This window comes from Equus caballus, chromosome 5 (assembly GCF_041296265.1).
Source record: "Equus caballus isolate H_3958 breed thoroughbred chromosome 5, TB-T2T, whole genome shotgun sequence".
Taxonomy (NCBI): domain Eukaryota; kingdom Metazoa; phylum Chordata; class Mammalia; order Perissodactyla; family Equidae; genus Equus; species Equus caballus.
Genome location: NC_091688.1, coordinates 27,972,227 through 27,995,072, shown reverse-complemented (window position 1 = coordinate 27,995,072; position 22,846 = coordinate 27,972,227). Strand labels below are relative to the sequence as shown.

The window sequence follows — 22,846 nt, the reverse complement described above, 5'->3', positions numbered from 1 at the left end:
CACTGTCTCTGGGTCTTTCCTTTGGTCACTCAGCAACCTATCCCACACTGCTTGCCCAGCTTGGCGTGTGTTGGAACAGACATCTACTCCATAAAAGTAGTTTCTGGTGCTCCCACTGAATGCTTAATTTTAAACAGTCCACGTGTCTAGGTCACGAGAAGCAAAGCCCAGGCCCCGAGTAACTGACTGCCTCTCACGCAGGAGCACGGGCTTTATTCGTGGAGGCTGACAGCCCTTGCCCTCAGTTGCCATCCGGAGCTTCTTCGTAATAAATGGTAAGCAGGATGTTTCTTCTGGAGACATCTTGAGTCTGCTTTCAAGGCCATACCTTCAACCTGGACAGAAAACGTGTCAGGCGTGCGTCCTGCTTACCACCGTTGACCACATATGTGACTGTAAACGTGGGTGGAGAGGGAGTGTCAGACTGAAGCCACCCTCTAGCCTCACGCGAGTTGTTCTGGAAACAATTCCTGTGTGTGGACAGAAAGGCCAACGAGTTCTTGATAAACGTGAGGCAAGTCACATCTTTGACCATTTAGGTGGAACAGAATGTGTTGTGTCTCGACCTGGTAATTCTTCGGGGAAGATGTTGGCCCAGGCCTGCATTTTGAGAAGCTGGTGTAGAGTTTCAGGGGGCTTCCTGGCAGACCAGTGTGTCCCTATTTTGGGGCAGCTTTAGAGTTTTCCTCAACACAAGAAAAGATATATTTGGGGTTTGTTCTATTGCACTCATGTCCTCCCCACCTTCCAATTAGATTCTCCCATGGAGCCTTTCAATAGTCATTCTTAGGAATCCCAGCCCTACAGGCTCTGGCTTAACTGTTCTAGGATGGGGCCTGGACATTCCTTTTTTGTTCGAAAGTCTCCCCAGGTGATTCTAATGTGCAGCCAGGGTTGAGAGCCGCTCCTCTATGGACTTGTTTCTACAAGGCGTTACTGCTCAATGTGTGGTCTGAGGAACCCTGGCATCCGTGTATTAGCTTCCTGTGGCCGCTGTAACAAATTACATCAGACTTGGCGTCTCTCTGCGTCTCTTCAGGTGCTGTACCAAATACTGCAGGCTGGTCAGCTTATAAACAACAGTTATTTCTCCCAGTTCTGGAGACTGGGAAGTCCAGGTCAAGGTGCTGGCAGACTCGGTGTCTGTGAGAGCCAGCTTTCTGGTTCACAGACAGTGCCTTCCAGCTGTAACTTCATATGGCAGAAGGGGTGAAGGGACTTTCTTGAGTCTCTTTTATAAGGACACTAATCCCATTCATGAAGGCTCTGTGCTCAAGACCTAATCACTTCCCAGTGGCCCCACCCACTAATACTATCATCTTAGGGGTTAGAATTTCAACATGGGAATTTGAAGGCACACAAACATTCACACCATAACAGTGTCTCATAACAACACACACTTACTCTCATAGTTCTGGAGGTCAGAAGTCCAAAATCAGTTCCCCTGGGCTGAAATCAAGGTATAGGGGCTCCCTCCAGTGGTCACCAGGAGAGAATCAGTTTCCTTGCCTTTTCCAGCTTCCAGAGCTGCAGTGTTTGGCTTGTGGCCCTTTCCTCCGTCGTCAAGGTCAGCAGCATAGTGTTTTGCTTTAGTGGCCACATTGCTTTCTGCTGTGCTCAGATCTCCCTCTGCCTGCCTCTTACAAGGATACTTGTGATTGCTTTAGACCCCCATCTGGATAATGCAGGATCATCTCCCCATCTAAGATCTCTTCTGCAAAAGACCTTCTGCCATATACAGGTTCCAGGTATCAGGACTCAGATTTCTCTGGAAGCCATTAGACAGCCTACCACCACCAGCAGGATGTGGAACTAGAAATGCAGAACCCTGGGCCCCACCTGAGACCTGCTGGATCAGAATCTGCATCTTCACAAGATCACCATGTTATTCACCTGCAGAGCAAAACTTGAGAAGCATGGTTCTACGGGATTCGATCCAAGGAACTCTCTAATACTTGACTCCCATGTCAAATACAAACTGTTGGAGTGTTTTCTCCAGGAGCCTTTTCAGCTGGCGGTGGGGGATCAGATGACTGACCCTTTTCCCGAACATCATAAGTAAGTGCTCATTTAAATGAAACCCATCTCCAGAATTCTCAGTGAAGCCCCAAGCCCTAAGCACCAGGATGTCAGAGCTCCTCTTTGTTTCTGCTAGTTCAGCACAAGCCTTACCACTGGGACATACAACAGTTCAATTCTTTAAAAGCTCCTTAAGGAAGGCAAATTATATAAAACTAGGTGGCTGCTACTGTTAGCATCAGTTTTGCCACCCTCATACAGGTTTTCCTGGGCTGGCAAGTCAGCAATTGCAGTGGGCAAGTGTCTCAATGTTACCCATACTACGGCAGTTTGTTCACCTTCTGCTCGTATGTAAGGGAGAGGGAAGGAAAAGTAGCTTATTGACCACAGTCCCCAACATTACACTTCTTCCATATTTAAGCAATAAGAGACCGAGTTTAGCCGTTCTTAAAATGCTAATTTCACAGAAGGAAAGCAGAAAAGACCTAGATAATATTAGATCCCAAATGAAATTAAAAATGGTTCTGGGAATCAGAGCAATGACTGAAATCTCTGATGACAAAGGGACTGTCAAATGCCCGCATAATCCACAGGAGGGCAGCAGAGGTACAATTATACAGACTGACCATTTTGGTGGAAGCTTTTCTGAATAAGCCTGGAAATGATGAAAGCAATGCAGCTTGGAAAAAAACCCTGTGATCATTCACTCAATTTTGCATTGTTTCTGGAAGACAGTAGAGTCTTTGTGTTAAATCCTGCTCTTGAGTACAAATACGCAAACTTTTTAAGTATCCAAAAACATTCCTTCTTGGTTACAATGTTAGCTGACAGGCATTACTAAATTTTAGAATACCAGAGTTGCCTATCCTTAAACCCAGAATCTACTTTAATAATGCAGATTCCAGTTCTTGCCTATCCCAGGGCTCTTCAACATTCTCACTTTTATTGTTAGTCACCTTAAACACTCTCTCCTGTGTATTTTATGCCAATTAGAAAAGTATAGTCTCAAGTCAATGCCAAATGAAATGTGAAAAAATGATTTATATAGTCAACATAACTCTTATCCAGCATTGATATTAGAAAGACTGCTTCTGTTTTTTTAAACGACAGTTAGCCTTGTTTGTTTAGCCAGGCAACAAGACCTTAATTCAAGTCTTAGACATCTTCTGATTTCTTGAATGGGCTGAATTAATAAAACTACAATTTTCTTTTGTAAATATAAGCCCTTGTCTTCTGTCTTTGCAAGTTTATATGTAGAAATGGGCTATGGGGCTTGGGAATCACTAAGCAGAGGTTCTCGACCTCAGCTGCACATGAGAATCACTTGGGAAACTTTAAAGATACCTTCCACCCAGGCCACATCCCACATCAGTTACATGAGAAACCTCTGGGAGGCGGGACCCAGGCAGCAGTGAAGCTCCCCAGGGGATCCAATTGCAGCCATGCTTCAGAAACTGAGGCCTGGTCTCAGAGGTCTAGCTATTGGATTTAACTCAAGCCTGCAAAGACAGCAGGAATTGCTTTTTTTGCATAAACAAGAACAAATTTTACTGTTAGTGTGGAAATCACATTTTATACTTTATTGTTGGGACTTGGGGTTTTAACTACTAAGCCACACCCATGCACTGAAGTGATGTGGAAGATATGTTTTCTACCACACACAAGCATATAGATACTTAAATGTGGTTAACTCAAGGTCAGGTAATAATAGGCTATGAGAGCTGGGCAGAAATCAGGAAAAGCTTCCCACAATGGGCCGTATTTGAGCTGAGCCGCGCAAGATGCCCAGGATCTGGATGGGAGCTGGGGCGCTTCAGGCAACAGTGAACTAGGAACACGGCCGAGAGCACAGGGCCAATGGTCTGGCTTGACTGAGAGCAGGTTATTTGAAGAAGTGGAGCAGAGAGAGAAGGCCTGGGAAGAAAAGCTGGGGTTGGATTATAGAAAGCCGTCAAGTATCAGGCTGGTTAACCTGGACTTCCTGCTGTGGGTAATGTGGCGTCACGGAACACCTCTGAGCAGGAGAGGTACCTGCGGGGCTGGAGGGGAGAAGCCCTGATGTACTGAAGGCTCTGAGAGGCGAGGGGCAGGAGGGATGACAGTGGGAGTGGAAAGCTTGGTGATGGGCCCCAATTAAAAGCACACTCTGCTTTCAGATAAAACACACTGGAAATAAACGCACCATCACAAATGAAACTTCTCCAAACCTACATTTTATTTTATGCCAGATTTGAAGATCCAATTTTCAAAAAGGGAACAATAAAGAACTCTATACATGGGACTCTCATTTCACTTCAAACTCATTCTTGCAGTTTTAAGAATCTTTTAAATTCAAACATGCTTCTTTCCCTGTTATTTAAATAAAAGAAAACTAGTTTCCCTATATTGTTAAGTAATTGACAAAAAGAACATAATTTATATCTTCACAAATATAGCAATTTCACATATAGATATATTAAATTGAAAAAACTAAATTTGAAGCGAAACTAGTATACCAGTCAATTTATTTTGATAAGCATAACAATCTTTGGTTGAAAAGCGCCTCAGTTTGGCTTTAAAAAAGTAAATAGTACAGCCATGCCTTGCTTCTAAGCAAGTGCTACATTCTTGAAGAGCATGTGAAAATGGGCACAGTAAACCTCCAGCTTTATATTGAATTCAGAATTCCTGTTTCTTCTGCCCCAACTTATCTTCCTGAAGTGCCTCATCAGAGATGACAAAGGGAAGGAACACGTGCAGTGCGTTATTAACATGACTTTAGGAGTGAAACAATGTTCACTCCAGGCCACTGTTGAGTCCCCAACTCATATCCTTCTCGGCAACGTTTCTTCGGCCCAATTTGTGCTACTAAATATAACAGCGTGAAACCAAACTTTAGAAATGTAATCTGAATCAGCGTGGCGTCCCTCCTCTTCTCCCACTGGCTTACTTGAGAGACGCTGCCAGTGAGGGCTCAGAAGAGGCGGGATCTACTTCACCTGAGTATAACGTGCTGCCTGAGCTGTTTCCTTTTTCAGTCTCTTCCTACAACAGACAGAAAATACATAATTAAGTTTTCTTTCCTGAAATGCACGGCTTCATTTTTCCTATGCCTTTTAGCAAATGAGGTGAGATGCACAGAACGACTAAGATTCTGATACAGCTAGAGGTTATCTGACAAACTTATTTCAGACAATTCTGCCTACTTTTAGACGACATATTACAGTAAGACATCTCCTTATCCAAGTAGGGACAGAAAACCACCTCAGCCAGAATTTAGAGCGGATTCTAATTCTCTTAAAGATGGAATTCTCTTGAAGAAAACTACAAGACCGCAGTGCTCACTCTGTACCACGAGCTGGTATCCTTGTTATGGGTGTTAGAGCTCCCTAACTTTTTACAGAAGTAGCAACTGATTCTGAATCCTTATCGATTCCTTACACTGGTTTATTGATTTTTTACAAAGGTGAAGAACAAATGCCATCCATAAACTTTATAGCTTCTTTAAATCACCAGCAAGTTACAAATAATTTTTTTTTTAAGATTGACACCTGAGCTAACATCTGTTGCCAATTGTCTTTTTTTTCTTTCTTCTTCTTCTTCTCCCCAAAGTCCCCCACTACATAGTTGTATATTCTAGTTGTAGGTCCTTCTGGTTGTGCTGTGTGGGACACCGCCTCAGCATGGCCTGATGAGCAGTGCCATGTCCACACCCAGGATTCTAACTGGCAAAACTCCAGGCTGCTGAAGCGGAGCGTGTGAACTTAATCACTCAACCACAGGGCTGGCCCCACAAATAATTTTTTAAAAACAGAATTTTACCCTATGAACTGTAAGAGTATTTTCCAATAGTAGTCTTAGTTAAGGAAGTCAAACTTGTTCAAACTCCCAATTTTCAGTGTTCTTGTTTTTAAACTTTAAGGTCTGAAGGAATATACACAAACTCGTGAAGACTTTTTACAATAACAATATATAAAACCAATTTTAGACTTGTTGAAAGACTGAATCTTAAGAGTTGGCATTAACCTTTGAACAAAAAAGATTTCAAAATCATTCTTTACAAATAAAATGTAATTTCATTTTGAACTATCTAGCTCCAAATTTGGATATTTTATTAAAAAAAATCATTTCCCCATCTTAACACTACCAGGGATTGTGTTTAGTCCATGCATTGTCATAAATAGGTTTTCCTTCTTTTTATGGCTGAATAGTATTCCATTGTATGTGTGTATATATTTTCTTTATGCATTCATTCGTCAATGGACACTTAGGTTGTTTCCATGTCTGGTTCTTGTAAATAGTGCTGCAATAAACAGGGAGGTGCAGAAACCTCTTCCACTCAGTGATTTAGTTTCCTTTGGATAATACCCAGAAGCTGAATTCCTGGATCATATGGTAGTTCTATTTTTAATTTTTTCAGGAACCTCCATATTGTTTTCCATAGTACCTATATGAATTTACTGTGGGTCTTAACATTTTAAAAGAATCAAAAGATAAACTGAGGCACTGGTTTGTGGAAACCATTTAGTGCGTCTGCTCTGCTGGAGTTGTTGATTTCTCCTGCTAAGTTCTGTTCGCAACACTCTCCTCTATTTCCCTACAAGACAAGGTAAAAAGATAGTGTCCGAGATAAACATAATGAGACACAGAAATTCAATTCCAGAAGCCCATTTAGAAAATGGACAATTGAAAAAAACCTGTATTTATAGTATTAAGACTCCCTGAACTAGGAAAAATGATTCTTTTAATATCAAATATTCAACATGTCTCACTCTAGAAACATTTATTCTACTTTGTATTATATTTTTGATTCTCTCCAAAACAAGAAACGGAGCAGTCACATGTAAAGTACTAGTAGACTTCCTCATTTTAATTTCGAGCCAATGGCAAAGACTGGAGAGAAACACATTTTCCTAAAATCACAATTTTAAATCTGGCTCTAAGATGAAACTTTTAAAAACATAACGATTCCCACAGTGTTCAAGTTCAATGACACCTCATTTACCCGTGACTGTCAAGGAAATCCTGTGTTCCAGTAAGAGAGTCTCCTAAATAACTGAAGTTTCCATCACACTTTCATTGTAACAACAGTTATCTTTCTAAAATCTATTATTGTTGTCCAGTGTTGTCAGAGAAATATAAAGCGAATCACATAGGTAATTTTAAAATTTCTAAAAGCCACATTTAAAGTAAAAGAAACATGAAAAATTAATTTTAATATATTTTACTTAGCCCAAGGCGGCCAAAACATTAACATTTTGCTATTTATTTTACATTTTTTTGTACTAAGTCTTTGAAATCTGGAGTGTATTTTGCACCTCCACCACACCTTCCTCGGAACCGGCTACTTCTGAAGTCCTCAGTAGCCCCACGTGGCTATTGATTATTGCACTGGAAAATGCGGTTCTGGTCCCTGCCTTAGTAAATTGACCCTAAGAGACTAAAACTAAATTTGGACCAGTCAGTTATGCTTGCCACAGCAGACACTTCAGGGATGCCTACCAATGTAAGAGCCAACCAGGTTACTTTTGGGTACTTTGTTTCTCTTTGTGGGGGACCCATCATTATGAACCACCACTGTCACAGCACTATTCTTGCAATATGGCGATTTCTAAGGAATACTGTGGTGAGTGACGTAATAATTAGGCCTGTCAGTATTTCTCCAGGACCACTATATTTTTCTATTTTTCAAAGTCAGTAGTTTTTTTTCGTGCTGTAGTAGTGGAATCCTTTTCTTTAATTAGAATTTTAAATATAAACCCAATATATGAGAAAGATAAGTAAGCATTAATATAAATATTTATTTGATATAACAACGAACCTACTTGAAGATAAAAATCTGAAACAATCACTAACTACTGATATTTTATATTAACTTCAGGATTAATTTAACTTCAAATCTTTACAGACATCTTGAAGCTCACGACAGTGTGAAAACAACTTTCCTGTTTGGCTTTAGCCTCAAAGAAAATGCTAGGAGCCCAGGCAGACACACAGGGCTGGGTGTCTCTAGCTCTGCCACTCTAGCTGGTATGTTCTGTCTTTCCCTTTGCCCCTGCGATCAAAGACACCGCTTGGCTTTTACCAAGAAGTTGCCCTTCCTGTTGGCCTTTGTAGAATCTGCTGTGAAACTCTTGATTGGAACCTGGGTAGCGCCTCACATTGTAAGTGGTGGGATACACATCTCCCTCTCTTCCCAGCTATGTAGACGTGCATTTTGGCACAAGTAGAGGAAGATTTCCAATTCATTTCATTCAAAGACAGAAGGTGGATGGGATTAAAGGGTTTAGGGCAGTGCAATTCATAATTCCAAAATCTGAGGATATTTTTGTTAGTTTCTCTTTCATATGCTAAAAATATTCAGGTCAAGAGAAACAGATAAATGCCTTTACTGAGTTATTTACAAGTTGACAATGAATACATTTACAAAATTAAGTAAAATATATTTTGGTTTCTGCAAAAGGACATTTTTTTCGCCCTCTATTTACAATGAACAGATTCTGTGATTTTGCTAAACAATGTCCTCACTTCTGGATTCACAGCTGCTAGAAGGTAGAGTCTGATAAAAGGATGAGGAGACATTACTGGAGCGTAAGGCAAAGCAAAACCCGTCAAGACACTTCATGTTACATTTAGAAAAGGAATGGTAGAAGAAAACATCAATAACTGAGCAAAGGCACTGGGATTCTAAGTGTCCTCTGATGTTTCCTCCTAACATATCTTAGCTCAGGTTATTGCTGTCTAAACATTCACTGAATATTTTTCAAAAGAAAGGACATCTCTGAAAAGAAACACAGAAGGAGGCAGACACCTTTTAACAATAAAAGCAAATCTGTCTCATTTCTTCTCAGAGAGAAATAAATTTTCCTTCTCTGCGGCTCTCATCAATCAGATTTGTGCTGAACAGAGGAAGGGAAAGGGGCTGAATACAATAGTGACATCAAACCCAAAGGCAGCAAGAGTGGCCTAATAAGTGGGGTCAAATCAATGACAGAGGAGAATGGAGGTAAACCCGATCATGAGGTTCATAGATTAAGAGTTCTCTGATTCTCACTTAGGAACTTGAAACAGGAAGTTCGCACAAGAAGCTACGTTAACTTGGGAGTCTTCCAGATCATCCAGCAGATGAACAGATTCTCAATTTCTGTGCAATCTGTTCACCTCTGAAACCATTTAGCCTGAAGAGAATAATGTAAACTCTTTCTCACAGAAAACCGACTCTGTGAGGAGAAGGGGTCCTTATTTTGAGGGAATACACGGAGCATATATTAATCCATGTCATATTGTCTTGGACATCATTTTTATGACAAGTCATGTATTCTCAGCTGCAGCTGGACTTCTGCAGCGAGTGCAGTTTCTTCCCAGGCACATTTGTTTTCATCCTGAGAAGATCCCTGTAAAACTTAGTATATGACCTCCTTAGTATATGATCCAAATTTGATAAATGTGCTATCGAAACTAATTACAAAAATCTGTTATCTATTAATTTTCTGTTTAAAATTTTTTGAAGAGTCTGTTCAATGCTCATGAATTTGAGAGCCAAGTAGAAAAATGTTCACGTTAATTTAATCCTTCAAGTTTTTACCGTATGTCATTATACTTGCCCCCACCTCAACTGGCCACTATACATATTAAATCCAAAAAACTTGTGTAACATTCATTTACGCAGACAGCTAAAAAATTATGAGGTTATTGAATTAGTCATTATTAATATAACATTAAAAATAGGTTTAAGTTATAACAAATAATAAATAACCTTAACGCAAAAAAAAAGAAAACAATTTAGTCACAGGTAATAAAATACATAAGTAATGCAAATAATTCTAAAGAACTTAGTGGGATGATTTAACCATGCGTTTATGGAAAGAAATAACTGCAAACAAGTGAAAACATTAATGTAAACTAAAGGCATCTGTTTTCGGAATCACGTGGTCATGACGTGCAGAACAGGACTCAAGAAACAGCAAAGGACGGGGAAGCGCTGTGGAGTCTAAGCCTGGAAAGTGTGGGAGAAACATAAGAAAGGACACTGGAAGGGAAAGGAAGGAGCATGTAGATGGGCGCATTTCAGACCAATTGGGATCCTATTCCATTCTTAGCTGAAGAACGAGAAACAGAAAACTATGGCAGAATACTTTAACCTTGTGGCCATTTTTCATCAAGTAATTTAAATATGTCGAATGACCTTAAAAATGAATACTTATACTATTTTGGTACCGTGGTATGAAGGCTGTATCAGGGTAAGTGTGTTCCCAAATCATCATAAGTATACTTTACATCAGATCCATTTTGTACCAAATTTTAACAGCAACTGGGGATTATCTGTGCCTGGGACCCTGCCTGCTTCCAGAGGTACCCCAGAAATAGAGAAGGAATTGCACATAGTCTATCATCCTGTAAAGGATTTTCTCAGGCAACAGCCAATTTGGGGGGAGGATCCTGGAATTAAATAGTGCAAAGAATATAATAAAAATCTTGACTTCTTTTAAAGGAAAGCAAATAAAGCTAAGTTTAATTAGCCCATACCTTTTTAAAAAACATACACATAGATCAGGATTCTTTAAAAAATCCAATTATCTTAAGCAGGAGAAAAAACTGACAATGAACCTGACGGTGTTTCTTCAAATTTCAAGAATGTGGGCACATCAGTAACAGTCGACACCCGGGACACTTCAAGTGTCGTCCAGGCCCAGCAGCAGCAGCGTTCGGAGCGCATTAGAAACGGAACCTCAGCTCACTGACGCTGCTGAGCCTTTAGTCTGGGCTACAGAGCTCAGATCATTGCTCAGCTTTCAAGGATCCTTTAACTGGGAGCCAGAGAGTCTGATTCATATTCTCAAGGAAGCTTTAAGGATTTTGACCCAGTGATATTTTAAACAAAGAAGGAAAGTGAGGAGCAGAAAGCTATTTTGTTTTACTTTCTTGAGAGGTCATTTCTACACAAACATTTTGGACCTGTAAAAATATTCCACTGATAGTATTTCCTAGTCAGACTGCTGTGTATATGTAATTTTAAAAATATACTAGTGATAGAGAAATCAAATGTGCATATCATGTGTTCCACAAATATAAGATTTAAGGTTCAAATGAAGGAATCATGGGTATTTTACAAAAACAATCACATAATATAAAAAAAGTTTGAGCACTTTGAGTGAAGAAGATATCTTTATTACATAGTCCAAACCCAGTGAGTAATATAAAAGGAAAATATACCATAAAACCACAAATACCAAAAGTCTTAAACCTTCTGGGTTTGATTCCAAAGCTATATCTAAAGTAACAGGGGAAAAAAATTCACTAAAACCCAGAAATTCCAAAGCCCCTAATGTTGGTCTGAGCTCCGAGATTTATTCTAAGTCTTTCATTAAATTGTAAATTGTCTCGTTAAAATTTAAGTTTGCTGTTTAAAAACTCTATTCCCCTTAGAAGAATTGTATTTGCACTTTTTTTCTATTCTAAGCCCCTCCCCCTTTTCATTTCTATAGATAAAAAGACAAAGTTAATGTGCCTTGTAAATCTTACTCTTCTCAGCAGCTTTAAGTTTTACCCCATCAGTTTTACTGTAACCTAGTAAATTAAGAGAACATAAGAGGGAAATCAGACAGTGTTGCTTTAATTCCTCAGTTTCACATGGATAAATAACAACTCTATGTGGGAAGAAATCAAATTGTGTATTTGAATGAGGCAACTACAGAGCTCCTTACAACTACCTACGTTACACAGTCAAATGGAACTTTCCTCATGAAAATTCCCGTGACTTCAACTCTCCAAGTCTCCCCAGTGAGTTATTTTAGATTTAAGCTCGGCCACTACTCCATGTAGGAAACAGGCGATACCTAGGGTAGGCAAGGCCCCATAATGGTCCATGATTCCTGCAGAACTTAAACCTTAAATACCAAAGAAATTGTTCTTACACAGAAAACAGTGGAAGCAACTCTGCACAGGTTACGCTTGTTACAATTATATTAAAAGCAGCTGAACATATTTTTAGTAAAGAAATGCAATTCATCTGGAACACTCATGCAGGCACATTTTTAAAAGAGAAGGCATGCAATACAGAGTACAAACAAAAGCTGCAAAAAAGCATGTCAAGAATGAGAAGAACCAGTAAGTTAGAAAAGCATGCTTTAATTTACCGTCTCTTCCCGGTGCAAAGACATTTACACAGGCTGGCGCCAATTACTGCAACATCAACAGCTACAGCAAACCAGGAAACAAGTGACATGTGAGTGAAAACTAATTACCAAGAATCAAAATCTAGCAGAAGAAAGAAATGTTGGTTACATTTCAGTGGTCAGAAAAGCTTTTAAATCACATGAACGTTTCTGTTCCATCTGGACTCTCCACGATCTCAGCCCAGTCCCCTGGAATGACAGACCATCCACAGTAGGTCGGAGAAAAGCCCCTGCTTAACTGAGAAGGTGACCCAGAGCATATTTGGGGAGCAAACTCATATGACCGATTATCTTGACAAAACATGTGTTATTTAGGGTTTGTTACTAAGTGGACATCTAGAATATAAAAGAATATACAGTCACCTACACAAGGTAGTATATCACATAAAAGCTCACGTTTCTGGTTCACTTTATGTCAAGCTATAAGAATTACAGAAACTGAAAAATCATTAAGAAAATAATGCACTTCTTCACAGTAATATTTTGATTTGAGTAGTATCAAAGTTTGGGATACGTACAGTAACAACAATCACAGCAACAATTCCTCCACCTGAAAAACAACGAAAACAGTCTGAAGATAATCTAGTACATATGGGTCTCCAGACAGTAGCAGCATTTTACTTTTCATGAGATCATCTAAAAACTACAGCAAAGAGAAGTTTATCAATCTAGTTTTAGGGTGACGGCTAATGCATCTGGGTCATTTTGATCACAGAACATTTCTAATCAGATTTCAGGTTTAAGATCCACCTTGTGAAACTCCTCATAGGCACCTCACTTTTCCTGGTTTTACGCTGTAGCTACCACACCAGGATATTTAGTAAAGGTTATCAGAACAACTAGAATTCACTAGTTTAAAGGAAAATTGGTTTAAAAATGTATTATCCCATTATAGTTGGTTTAGTTCAGTAGTCATTCCATCATTTCTTATGATTTTGTTAGGAATTAAATTTATATTTTTTCCCCAAAAGTGAGTCTGTGGAATAAATCATAAATAAAGTTCCATTAATTGAACACACAGATGCAATCTGCAGTGTCTTCACAAACAATACTTTATCATATCATCAACCCCTCCTTATTCCCCTCAACAAAAAATTAAGATATAGTCCAAATTACCAAGGCAATTCTTTCTAAGAATGTAAATGAAACACCAGGCACGTGGGTAAAAACTGTGCCTAGAAACTTAAACATGCATTTAAGTGAACATGTTCTAACTATCCAGAGAGCAATAAATACTACTACAAAATCTTAATTCATAGAAATGTTTGTCAGTAGTACCACTGCTTCTAAATTGCCATTATTCTATTAATTTTCTCTAAATTGAAGCATAAAATGTCCTGTTTAATTCTGCTGTTTTCATTTAAGAAAAAATTTTCAAGTGTTTCACATCTTAAGATGGCACTGGAGTGACAGGCACAGTTTGACCACAGTGTTCAGAGGGCAAATATAACAAGCCTACAGTGCATTTTATAAAAGGATTAATCTTACTAATAAATTTGTCTAATGTAAATAACAGTAATAGATATTTTTCTTCATTTCTTTATCAAGAAATCTTTGTATTTTATTTAACTGTCACAACTACACTTCATTATTTTCTATAACACAAATTGTGTGAACTATGTGAGCCTACATAACGTGTGCTACACCAGCCTGTTATAGAAAAAAATTCACCCAACTTAAAGTATTTTATGGCTTGTGGATATAAGGTACGACTAGAAAGAAAATTTATCTACAAATTGCCATCCCCAAATAACACTATCACATGGAAAGTAAGTTATGTTTTATATATTTTAACCTACATACAACCCTTGCATTTAAGAAAGTTACCTCACCTGCTAGGAATCCTAATTTGGGGCAGCTCTTAAGAAATGTATCATCTACATGTGGCTATACATACTACTGCTTCCATTTGTCATGGTATTTGCACTATTAAAATAACTACAAAGGTCAATTATCACCAATCTGTGACATGTTGTTACTTCCTTAACTACAGAAAGTTGAAATATGGTATTTCCATGAAGAACTTTAAGGTCTCATAATGCAGGTTATCATAACCAAAATAATACCTAAAGTTTTCATGTTTTGAAGCAGTGGTGATTCAAAACTGCAACTGGGATGTCCTAGAAAAAAAGAAAAAAGTGGAAATGGAAATAAGTAAAAAAAAAAAAAAAGAAGAAGAAGAAGAAAAAATAATGAGGCTTAAGACTGCGAAATTCATAGGTTTGATTTTTTTTGCCTTTGTACAAAAACCCTTATAACTTCACATTCATATATAAATTATATTAATGCTTCTTAGCAAAAGTAGTATCACAAAGTATTATAAAGTTTCATTTAACATCACCAGCACTCTTCTCCCTATGCAGTAACATTTCTTGTGACAATTCTGCTGTACAGCCAGCAAATTTATCATTAGTGTACTGCCAAAATTAGCATATGGACTCAATGTGATTTTCCTTAAAATTAAAAGATAAAGGAGGGCTTGATAAGTTGATTTGCAATAAAAGGAAAGTTTAGCATAATAAGGGCCATTTATGAAAAACCCATAGCAAACATCATACTAATGGTGAAAGTCTGAAAGCTTTCCTCTTAAGATAAGGAACAAGACAGGATTCTTGTGTTTGTCACTTCTATTCAACATAATAATAGAAGTTCTAGTCAGAGCAATTAGTCAAGAAAAGAAATAAAAAGCATCCAAATTGGGAAGGAAGAAACAAAATGATCCCTATTCCAGATGACACATTCTTTTACATAGGAAACACTAGAGATACACATGTGCACTCACGCACACACACAAACACACAAACCTGTTAGAACTAACAAATGAATTCAGCAAAGTCGCAGGCTACAAAATCAACACGTAAAAATCAGTTGCTTTTCTATACATTAACAATGAACAATCCAAAAATGAAATGTAAAACACAATTTCATTTATAATAGCATCAAAAAGAATAAAATACTTAGGAATAAACTTAACCAAGAAAGTGAAAGACTCATATACTGAAAACTACAAAACACTCTGTAAGAAATTGAAGACATAAATAAGTGAAAAGGCATCCTGTGTTCATGGATTGGAAGACTTAGTTTTGTTAAGATGTTAATACCATAAAAAGAAATCTATAGTAAATGCAACCCCTATCACATCTTGAATATGAATTTTGCATAAACAGAAAAATCCAACCTATAATTCATATGACATCTCAAAGGACTAGGAATAGTCAAGAGAATCTTGAGAAAGAAGAGTAAAGTTGAGAGGACTCACACATCCTGGTTTTAAAACTTACTAAAAAGCTACAGTACTCAAAACAGAGTGGTACTGGCATAAGACAGACCAATGGAATAGAAGAGAGGGCCTAGAAACGAACCCTCGCATAGGTGGTCAAACGATTGTCCACAAGGCTGCTGAGAACATTCCATGAGGAAAGGGCAGTCTTTTCATCAAATTGTTCTGGGAAAACTGCATATCTACATGCAAAAGAATGAAGTTAGACCCTTATCTTACACTACACACACAAATTAATTCAAAAGGGCTCAAAGAACTAAACTTAAAAGAGCTAAAACCATAAAACTCTTAGAGGAAAACTTATAGGACAAGTTTCATGATGTTGGATCTGGCAATTTCTTGGCTTGGATGTGACACCAAAAGCACAGGCAACAAAAGAAGAAATAGATAAACTGGATTTCTTCAAAATTAAAAAGCTTGTGCACCAATGGAAACTATCAATAGAGTGAAAAGGCAATCCACACAATGAGAGGAAACATCCGAAAATCATATATTTGATAAGGGATTAATATCCAAAATATATAATGACCTCCTAAAACTCCATAACAAAAGAACAAACCAATTCAAAAATGGGCAAAGGACTTGTCCAGACATTTCTCCAATCAAGACATACAAAAGACCAATAAGTGCATGAAAAGATAACCCCTAATCCTTATGGAAATGCAAAGAAAGACCACAATGAGATGTTACCTCACATATATTTGGATGGTTATTATCAAAAAACAGAAAATAATAAGTGTTGGAAAAGAGGTGGAGAAATTGGAAACTTTGTGCTTCACTGGTGGGAGGCGGGAACGTAAAATGGTGCAGCCACTGTGCAAGACAGCACGGTTGTTCCTCAAAGAGTAAACGGAATTCCCATATAACCCAGCAATTATACTCCCATGTATATACCCCCTAAAATTGAAAACAAGGACTCATATACTTGAATGTCAATATTCAGAGAGGTGTTATTCAGAATAGCTAAAAGGTGGAAGCAACCCAACTGTTTATCAACAGATGAATGGATAAACTAAATACTAAATACTAAATACAAACAATGGACGATTATTCACACATAAAAAGAAATAAAGTTCTGACATATGCTACAAGATGGATGAAATTTAAAAACAAGTGAAATAAGCCAGAAGTGATTCGACTTGTATGAGGTACCTATGACAGTCAAATTCATAGAGACAGAAAGCAGAACAGTGGTTACCAGGGCTTGGGGAATGGAGTTATTGTTTAGTGGGTGTAAAGGGTCAGTTTGAGATGAGGAAAACGTTTTGGAGATAGCAGCAAAGGTTGCACAACATGAATGTACTCAATGCCACTGAAGTGTACACTTAAAAGGGTTAAAATGGTAAAAAAATAAAAGTCGATCTTGAAAAATTAACATAGAAGAGTAGCCTGAACATTTCTGAAAAGGCACTGTTTTACTAGATATTAAAACATATCATAGAGCTACAGAAAAAAAAAGAAACCAGGTGCTGGCATAGGATTGGACAGAGTTCAAGGGAACAGAAAGATGACTAGAACACCTATGAATTTAGTGCATGATAAAAATTGGGACTTTACATGTGACTATAGTTAACAAGATACTATTGTGACTTGAAATTTGCTTAGAGGGAGGATCTTAAGTGTTCTCACCACATACACACAAAAAAATAGTAACTGTGAGTTGATGAATGTGTCAATTAGCTTAATTATGTCACAATGTATACAACATTGTGATACAGGGTATCAAGCTGTACAACTGAAATAGAAACAGCTTTTATTTGGAAATTATATCTAAATAAACCTGAAAAAATTTGTTTCATTTAATTACAAAAAAAAATTGGGACTTTAAAACAGGTGGACAGAAGACAACTTACTCAACAAATGGTGCACTTAGCCATTGGATGGGGGTGGGGAGAGTGGAGAGGAACCCTATCTCATTCCATGTACCATAACGACTTTCAGATGTACCAATGATTTAGATGCAAAGAATATAATCAGAATGCACAGTTGAAATGTTCATATAACTTAGCATGGGGAAGACCTACAGCTTTTAATAAGAAAGACACAACACTCATAGCCTTTAGGGAAAAGATCAGTACATCCAACTACTTATTAACGTGAAACTTCTACATATACAAATCACCACAGATGGGAGAATAGTTAAATGAAATATAATATATATTAAAGTCATCACTAAAAAGGATGGGAATATATCTACATACAACCCAAGTCATTAAGTTGAAAAAGTCCAAGTTTCAGACAAATATGAACATCATGATGCCACTTTTGGTTAAGAAAAAAGAAAAAATGCCAAAATATGTTTAACTACACATATAAGGATGTAAATGTACACAAATACATAAAAAGACACCTTGAACTATTTAGTGATTAACTCGGGTAAAGGACGAGAGAAAGAGAAGGAGAACTCATCTTTTGGTCTGTATACTTTTGTAAAGTTTAAAATTTTACAAATTTATATTCATATACTTACATAATTAAAAGTTATAAAAAGCAATCCATATCATAGAAAAATATTTTAGAAACTAAATAGAAAAATGAGCAAAGGACATGAACAAATAAACGTAGACCAAAAAAAGTTCAGCTTCCTTGATAAAGAAATGCAGACGAATATACGACATCATTTTTCAGCCATCATCTTATCAAGCTCTTAATGAGAGAAGTAGGAGAAAGTTATTGAACCTGGAGAACTCGACACCCGAGGCGGCTTGGTTGTAACAGCAGGTTTGGTACCTGGAAAAATAAATTTGATTCAATTCACCACCCTTATCGATACAAAATTAGGAATTTAATTTTGATTTTTGATTTTTTAAAGAGATTATTTCTCAAAACGGAAAATACACATACTTTCTAATATTGCAATTCCACTTCTGGGAATTTAACCTAAACATATATTTCCACGAGCACATAAGAATGTATGCATAATAATGTTCACTATAGCTTTGTATTTTATGATGGAAAGCCTACCAGTTAACTAATAATAAATCATAAAATTAATGCGTTCAGAGTAAACGTGTGAGTTTTTTAAAGAAATTCCCACCCAAGTAGTATCACACTAGTTAGTTTATAGCCTTTTCTTTTCCACTTAGCATTTCATGGACATTTTTGATATCAGCACAATCAGATCTACCTAGTACTCCAGGGGGCTGCCAGGTACCAGGTTACGGGAATTATAAAAAGGCGTTCTAATTACCATATTGACATGCATAATTCCCCTCAATCCTTTAAATATCAGGGACATGGGAAATACACAAATTAGAATCCAGTACTTGAGATTTGTTCGAGTTCAACAGTCTTATTAAACAAGGGGCAACTCCAGCCCACAGAAATGGTGTTCCCTGAGTAAGCAGAGCCAGCCTAGGAGCCTGAGCGAGATCTGCCCAGGCCACGGCTCCGCCCACTGCCCCTGCTGTCTCCTGCTTCTGCTGCAACCAAGGAGAAGCCAGAGACAGCAGCACTGCAGTCAGGAAGACGGCTGCTTCCACCACCTCAAAGTCATCTCTCAAGTCTTAAGCGCAGCAGTTGATCAGAGTCCCTGCAAGAAAGCCTCCATTTCACTTCAACAAAAAAGGACTTTTCCTGCCTTTCAAGTGCTATGAAATTCAGTTTCTGTTGCCAAAGCAAACTGTCCAGTAAAGAGAAAAAGAATAATTACATGGAGTGGGGAGGGGTGGGGGGTAGTGTGGGGGAGCAAAATTTGCCACCCCAAAATGTGTCTCTTTGGCATGAGGATTATTTTAGGCTAATTCATTTAAGAAACAGAAGATGTGGGAAACTTTTCTTTTTACTTGCCCCTTAACTGCTTAAAAGAATTTAGACAGAGGGCCTGTTTCAGGAAGAGAGCTGTCACCAGAGATAACTCCAAAGAATGTGAGCTAGGTGTGGCAGACCGGGGGCACTGAGCAAGGCCTGCTTGTTCAAAGCCTTCTGTGTGTCCTTGAGTCTCTGCGTGGCACGGCAATCATTGGTTTGCAAGCATGTGCCCTTCCCATCTTCCCGTAAACTGTCCTCCTCCCTGGTGCAGTCCCAGTCCCCTACCCGCTTCTTCTTAGCTCAGGATGGCACATGAGCCTCAATTGCCTGACTGCCTGTGGGTCTCAATTCCTATGAGGTCCCCGTACATATGTAATTAAATTTATTTTTCTCCTGTTAATCTGTCTTATGTTTATTTGATTATCAGACCAGCCAGAGAACCTAGAAGGGTATAAGCAAAATTATTCCTCCCCAACAGTCGGTGTAGTTGGCAGGAGATACCTCACTGGTGGGGCGATGCTCACTCCGGGGCTGCTGCAGCTGAGAGATCCTGGGACCCCTGACAAGCGATGGCGGAACGTAAGAATTCTTACCATGTCAGTCTCCCAGATCTCTACCTGCAGGGTCTGGTGCAAACAAGAGTGGTCAGTGCTTTTGCCTTTTCTCCATTTAGAGCAGCAGGAGAAAATAGTTTTGGAACTAGTTTCTTGGGTATAGCAACTCAGGTAAAGATTTGTTGTAAGTATTCTCAGTTTTTATTGATCCTTTTCCTCCCAGAGACAGTCACTATTTTTCTTTATCTCTGTCTGCTGTGGTGTTTGTCATAAGAACTGAAACGATAAGGCAGAACACAGGCATAGGTCCTATAAGCCTGCTGTTCCAGCCAGCCTCACAGACTGGTGAATTCCCAGTTCTCCCCAGACTGGTGTCTATTTAGACAAACTTTGCTGTGGGTTAATGTGCATATGAAGTAAACGCTGTTGCTAAGGGATATCTTGGAAACATTAGTTTGACTTCAAGAAACCCAAGGCTTAGCTAAAGCTGTTAATGTGCATGTAAGATGAGGTTTTCCTTTCATCTTGTTCTCTGTCTTGAGAGCTTGGCTTTCTGATCAGTGAGAATATTCTCTCTGGTCTCCACCAGGTGGAAGGTGCATGCCCCAATGTGTATCTTGGTAGCTAGTCAAATAGAGGGCTTCCAAGACATGAAGTTACAAGCGGCACTCTCTGTGCCAGTTCTCAGGGGAGTTTGTCATCAGGGGTCCCATCCATAAGAGGTTTTGTTGTCTCAAACTTCATTGTTTTGTTAGTGCTGGAAAAAGTCTCATTCCATTAGTGTCTGCCCAGTGTCCCACATCAGCAGGTCTGTGATTGGACACGTCTCACATTTTCATGGGAAACCAGACACCATTTTCATACACCATTCTTACTGCCTATAGCAACAAAGGTCTTTGCTGTCTTAAGCTAATTTTGAGAAGGAACTTTCTGGATCTTGTGAGGGCTGCATCTTTTCTACCCTAGTTTGGGATGCCTCTTGCATCCATGGATAAGCCATAAAAGGCTTACTGGTTTTACCTGCTATTGAGGTTAATAGATCCTATTCATCAACGGCCAGAAGATGAATCATTTGAACTGGAAAAACTTCTACATTTAAAAAAAATTTTTTTTAGAGAGCTCTCATCCTAAGCAATTGTCTTATTGGTACCTACACAAAGTCCAAATTGAAAGGTAGATACAAAGAAGTATAAAGGCTAGCCTTAAGAACTCGCTTAATAAGATGAAGACCACAAATTAGACTTAGAAGAAAAATTAAAGTCCCCATCCAACATAAATTCCCCTCCTTAAAATCTGGCCCCATCTCCTCAGCAAACTCCCTCAGCTCCCAAAACTCCTCCACTCTCCCCAGAAAATTCTTTAAACACCCAGCTGCTTATTTTAGCTTCTCTTTTCATACAACATTTACAGAGAGCACTCTGGCTTCATCTCTAAGCCCAGAATATACAGGTTACACACATAAATACTAAAAGCCAGGAAATAAACTTAACAGAAGCACCAAGGACAGAAAATAAGGCTCAGACATAAGGCTCATCTTGCTGGGCTCTATAATTACGCTCTGCCAGCTTCAGGCCCTCCTATGCAATGTCCTTTTGCAGATATATCCGAGGTGGGGGTTCAAAATGGCGTAAAGGAAGAACCCGAACTTATCTTTTCCCATGGGCACAATACATAAACTACATATGGATCAATTCTACCTGAAAGAAACAGAGCTAGTGGAGCACCTGTTCCACAACACGGGAGAAACATGACCACATTGAGACGCCTAGGAGAGGCAGAGAAATGTTCTTGCCAAATACCGCTACTGCAGTGTGGCAGCACACAATAGGGAGGTCTCTCACCAGACAGGTGCTTCTCCTAAAAGAGGGAGGGGTCAGTGGCCCACATCAGGCATCCCAGCCCTGGGGATCTGCACTGGAGAGAAAAGCCCCCAAAACGTCTGGCTTAGGAAACCAATGGTACCAATGACCAAGGGTCTCAAAGTGCTATAGGAAATTGAGATTCCCCTCTGTAAGGGCTCATGTGCAATCTCACTCACCTGGAGACACTGGGAAATAACAGCAGTTTTAAAAGTGCCAAGACTATATGTGAAAGAGAGTCATTTGCAAATCTAAAAGCAATGAGTGGAGGGGTGGGGGACAGTGGAAACACCAGCTGGGGACAGAGGTGCTCTGGAGGCCATTGTGCTCCCTGCTAAAAACCTGCCAGCACAGGGAGGTGAGCCCAGATGCAGGGGCGAGCAGTTGTGGCACCATGCTGTTGCCTTGCTAAGCAGGGGGAAATACAGTGGTTGCAGCATTCCCCTGCTCTCTGGCTGGGGAGGGCAGGTGAAAAGGAATGCAGCATTCTCCTGCTCCCTAGCTGAAGTCTGCAAGCTGGGTGGCTAGGACACTCCCTGTCCCCCTGGCTATAGTTGAAGAGTACAAGCATAGAGGGATTACCTGGCTACCAGGCTACCAGCCAAAAACTGATGTGACACTCCCCTGCCCCATATTCTATGGCTCCCAGCCTCAACCCAACATGAGAGCAGAGACAAGGCGCCCTCCTGGTGCACTGCTGAAGCCCGCAGGCACGTGCATTCAAGTCATTTTTTCCAACCGCCTTTTCTGAAGCCAGAGAGCAAGCCCTGCCCCCTACACTTTCAACTGGCCTAGCTAAAGTCAGTGGGCATGTGCCATCAACACAATGGAAACTCCTTGGTTACCTGGCCCTGGTGGCCAGGGGGTTGGCGTTCCTGAGCTCCAGGGGACTGTAACAATCGGAAAGACAGTTCTTGGCAGGCCGTCACCACAGGACACTGCACATACAGCAGACTGAAACACAACCCCAGCCTTCCTGTGTAAAAGGTATATTTACTTAGCCTGGAGCATAATCCTGAGGGACAGGCTTCAGGTTTCCTACATTTCTAGAGGTTAAGGAGGAGCTCCTAGGGAAAATAAGCAGGTAGACACTATCCTTACACACCTCCTTGGCCTCACTAAAGCTCAATGAGACTCCCCAGAAAGGAACTTATACACTTGTCAGGAGCCCTGATGTTTGCAACTGTCGCCCAGGGGACACCTCCAAATCTCTGGGCTGGAGGCCAGCAT

The 22,846-nt window shown here is 39.4% G+C and overlaps 1 protein-coding gene across 8 annotated transcripts in view; it reads right to left on the bottom strand.

Moving 5' to 3' along the window:
• Positions 1-4,216: 4,216 nt before the first annotated feature.
• Positions 4,217-22,846, bottom strand: part of LOC100057500 (membrane cofactor protein) — a 63,307-nt gene continuing 44,677 nt past the window's right edge. For 4 of the 8 annotated variants that reach the window (XM_070267892.1, XM_070267891.1, XM_014739601.3 and 1 more), the window contains exons 7-10: positions 18,133-18,183; positions 14,240-14,293; positions 12,692-12,723; positions 4,217-5,043 (exon numbers count right to left, since the gene is read on the bottom strand). In XM_070267892.1, the coding sequence (XP_070123993.1) occupies positions 4,945-5,043; positions 12,692-12,723; positions 14,240-14,293; positions 18,133-18,183 (236 nt within the window). In that variant the 3' untranslated portion in view covers positions 4,217-4,944. Of the gene's footprint in view, positions 5,044-12,134; positions 12,196-12,691; positions 12,724-14,239; positions 14,294-18,132; positions 18,184-22,846 lie in introns of all 8 variants that reach the window. The other 4 variants (XM_070267888.1, XM_070267893.1, XM_070267889.1 and 1 more) reach the window with 3 other exon arrangements.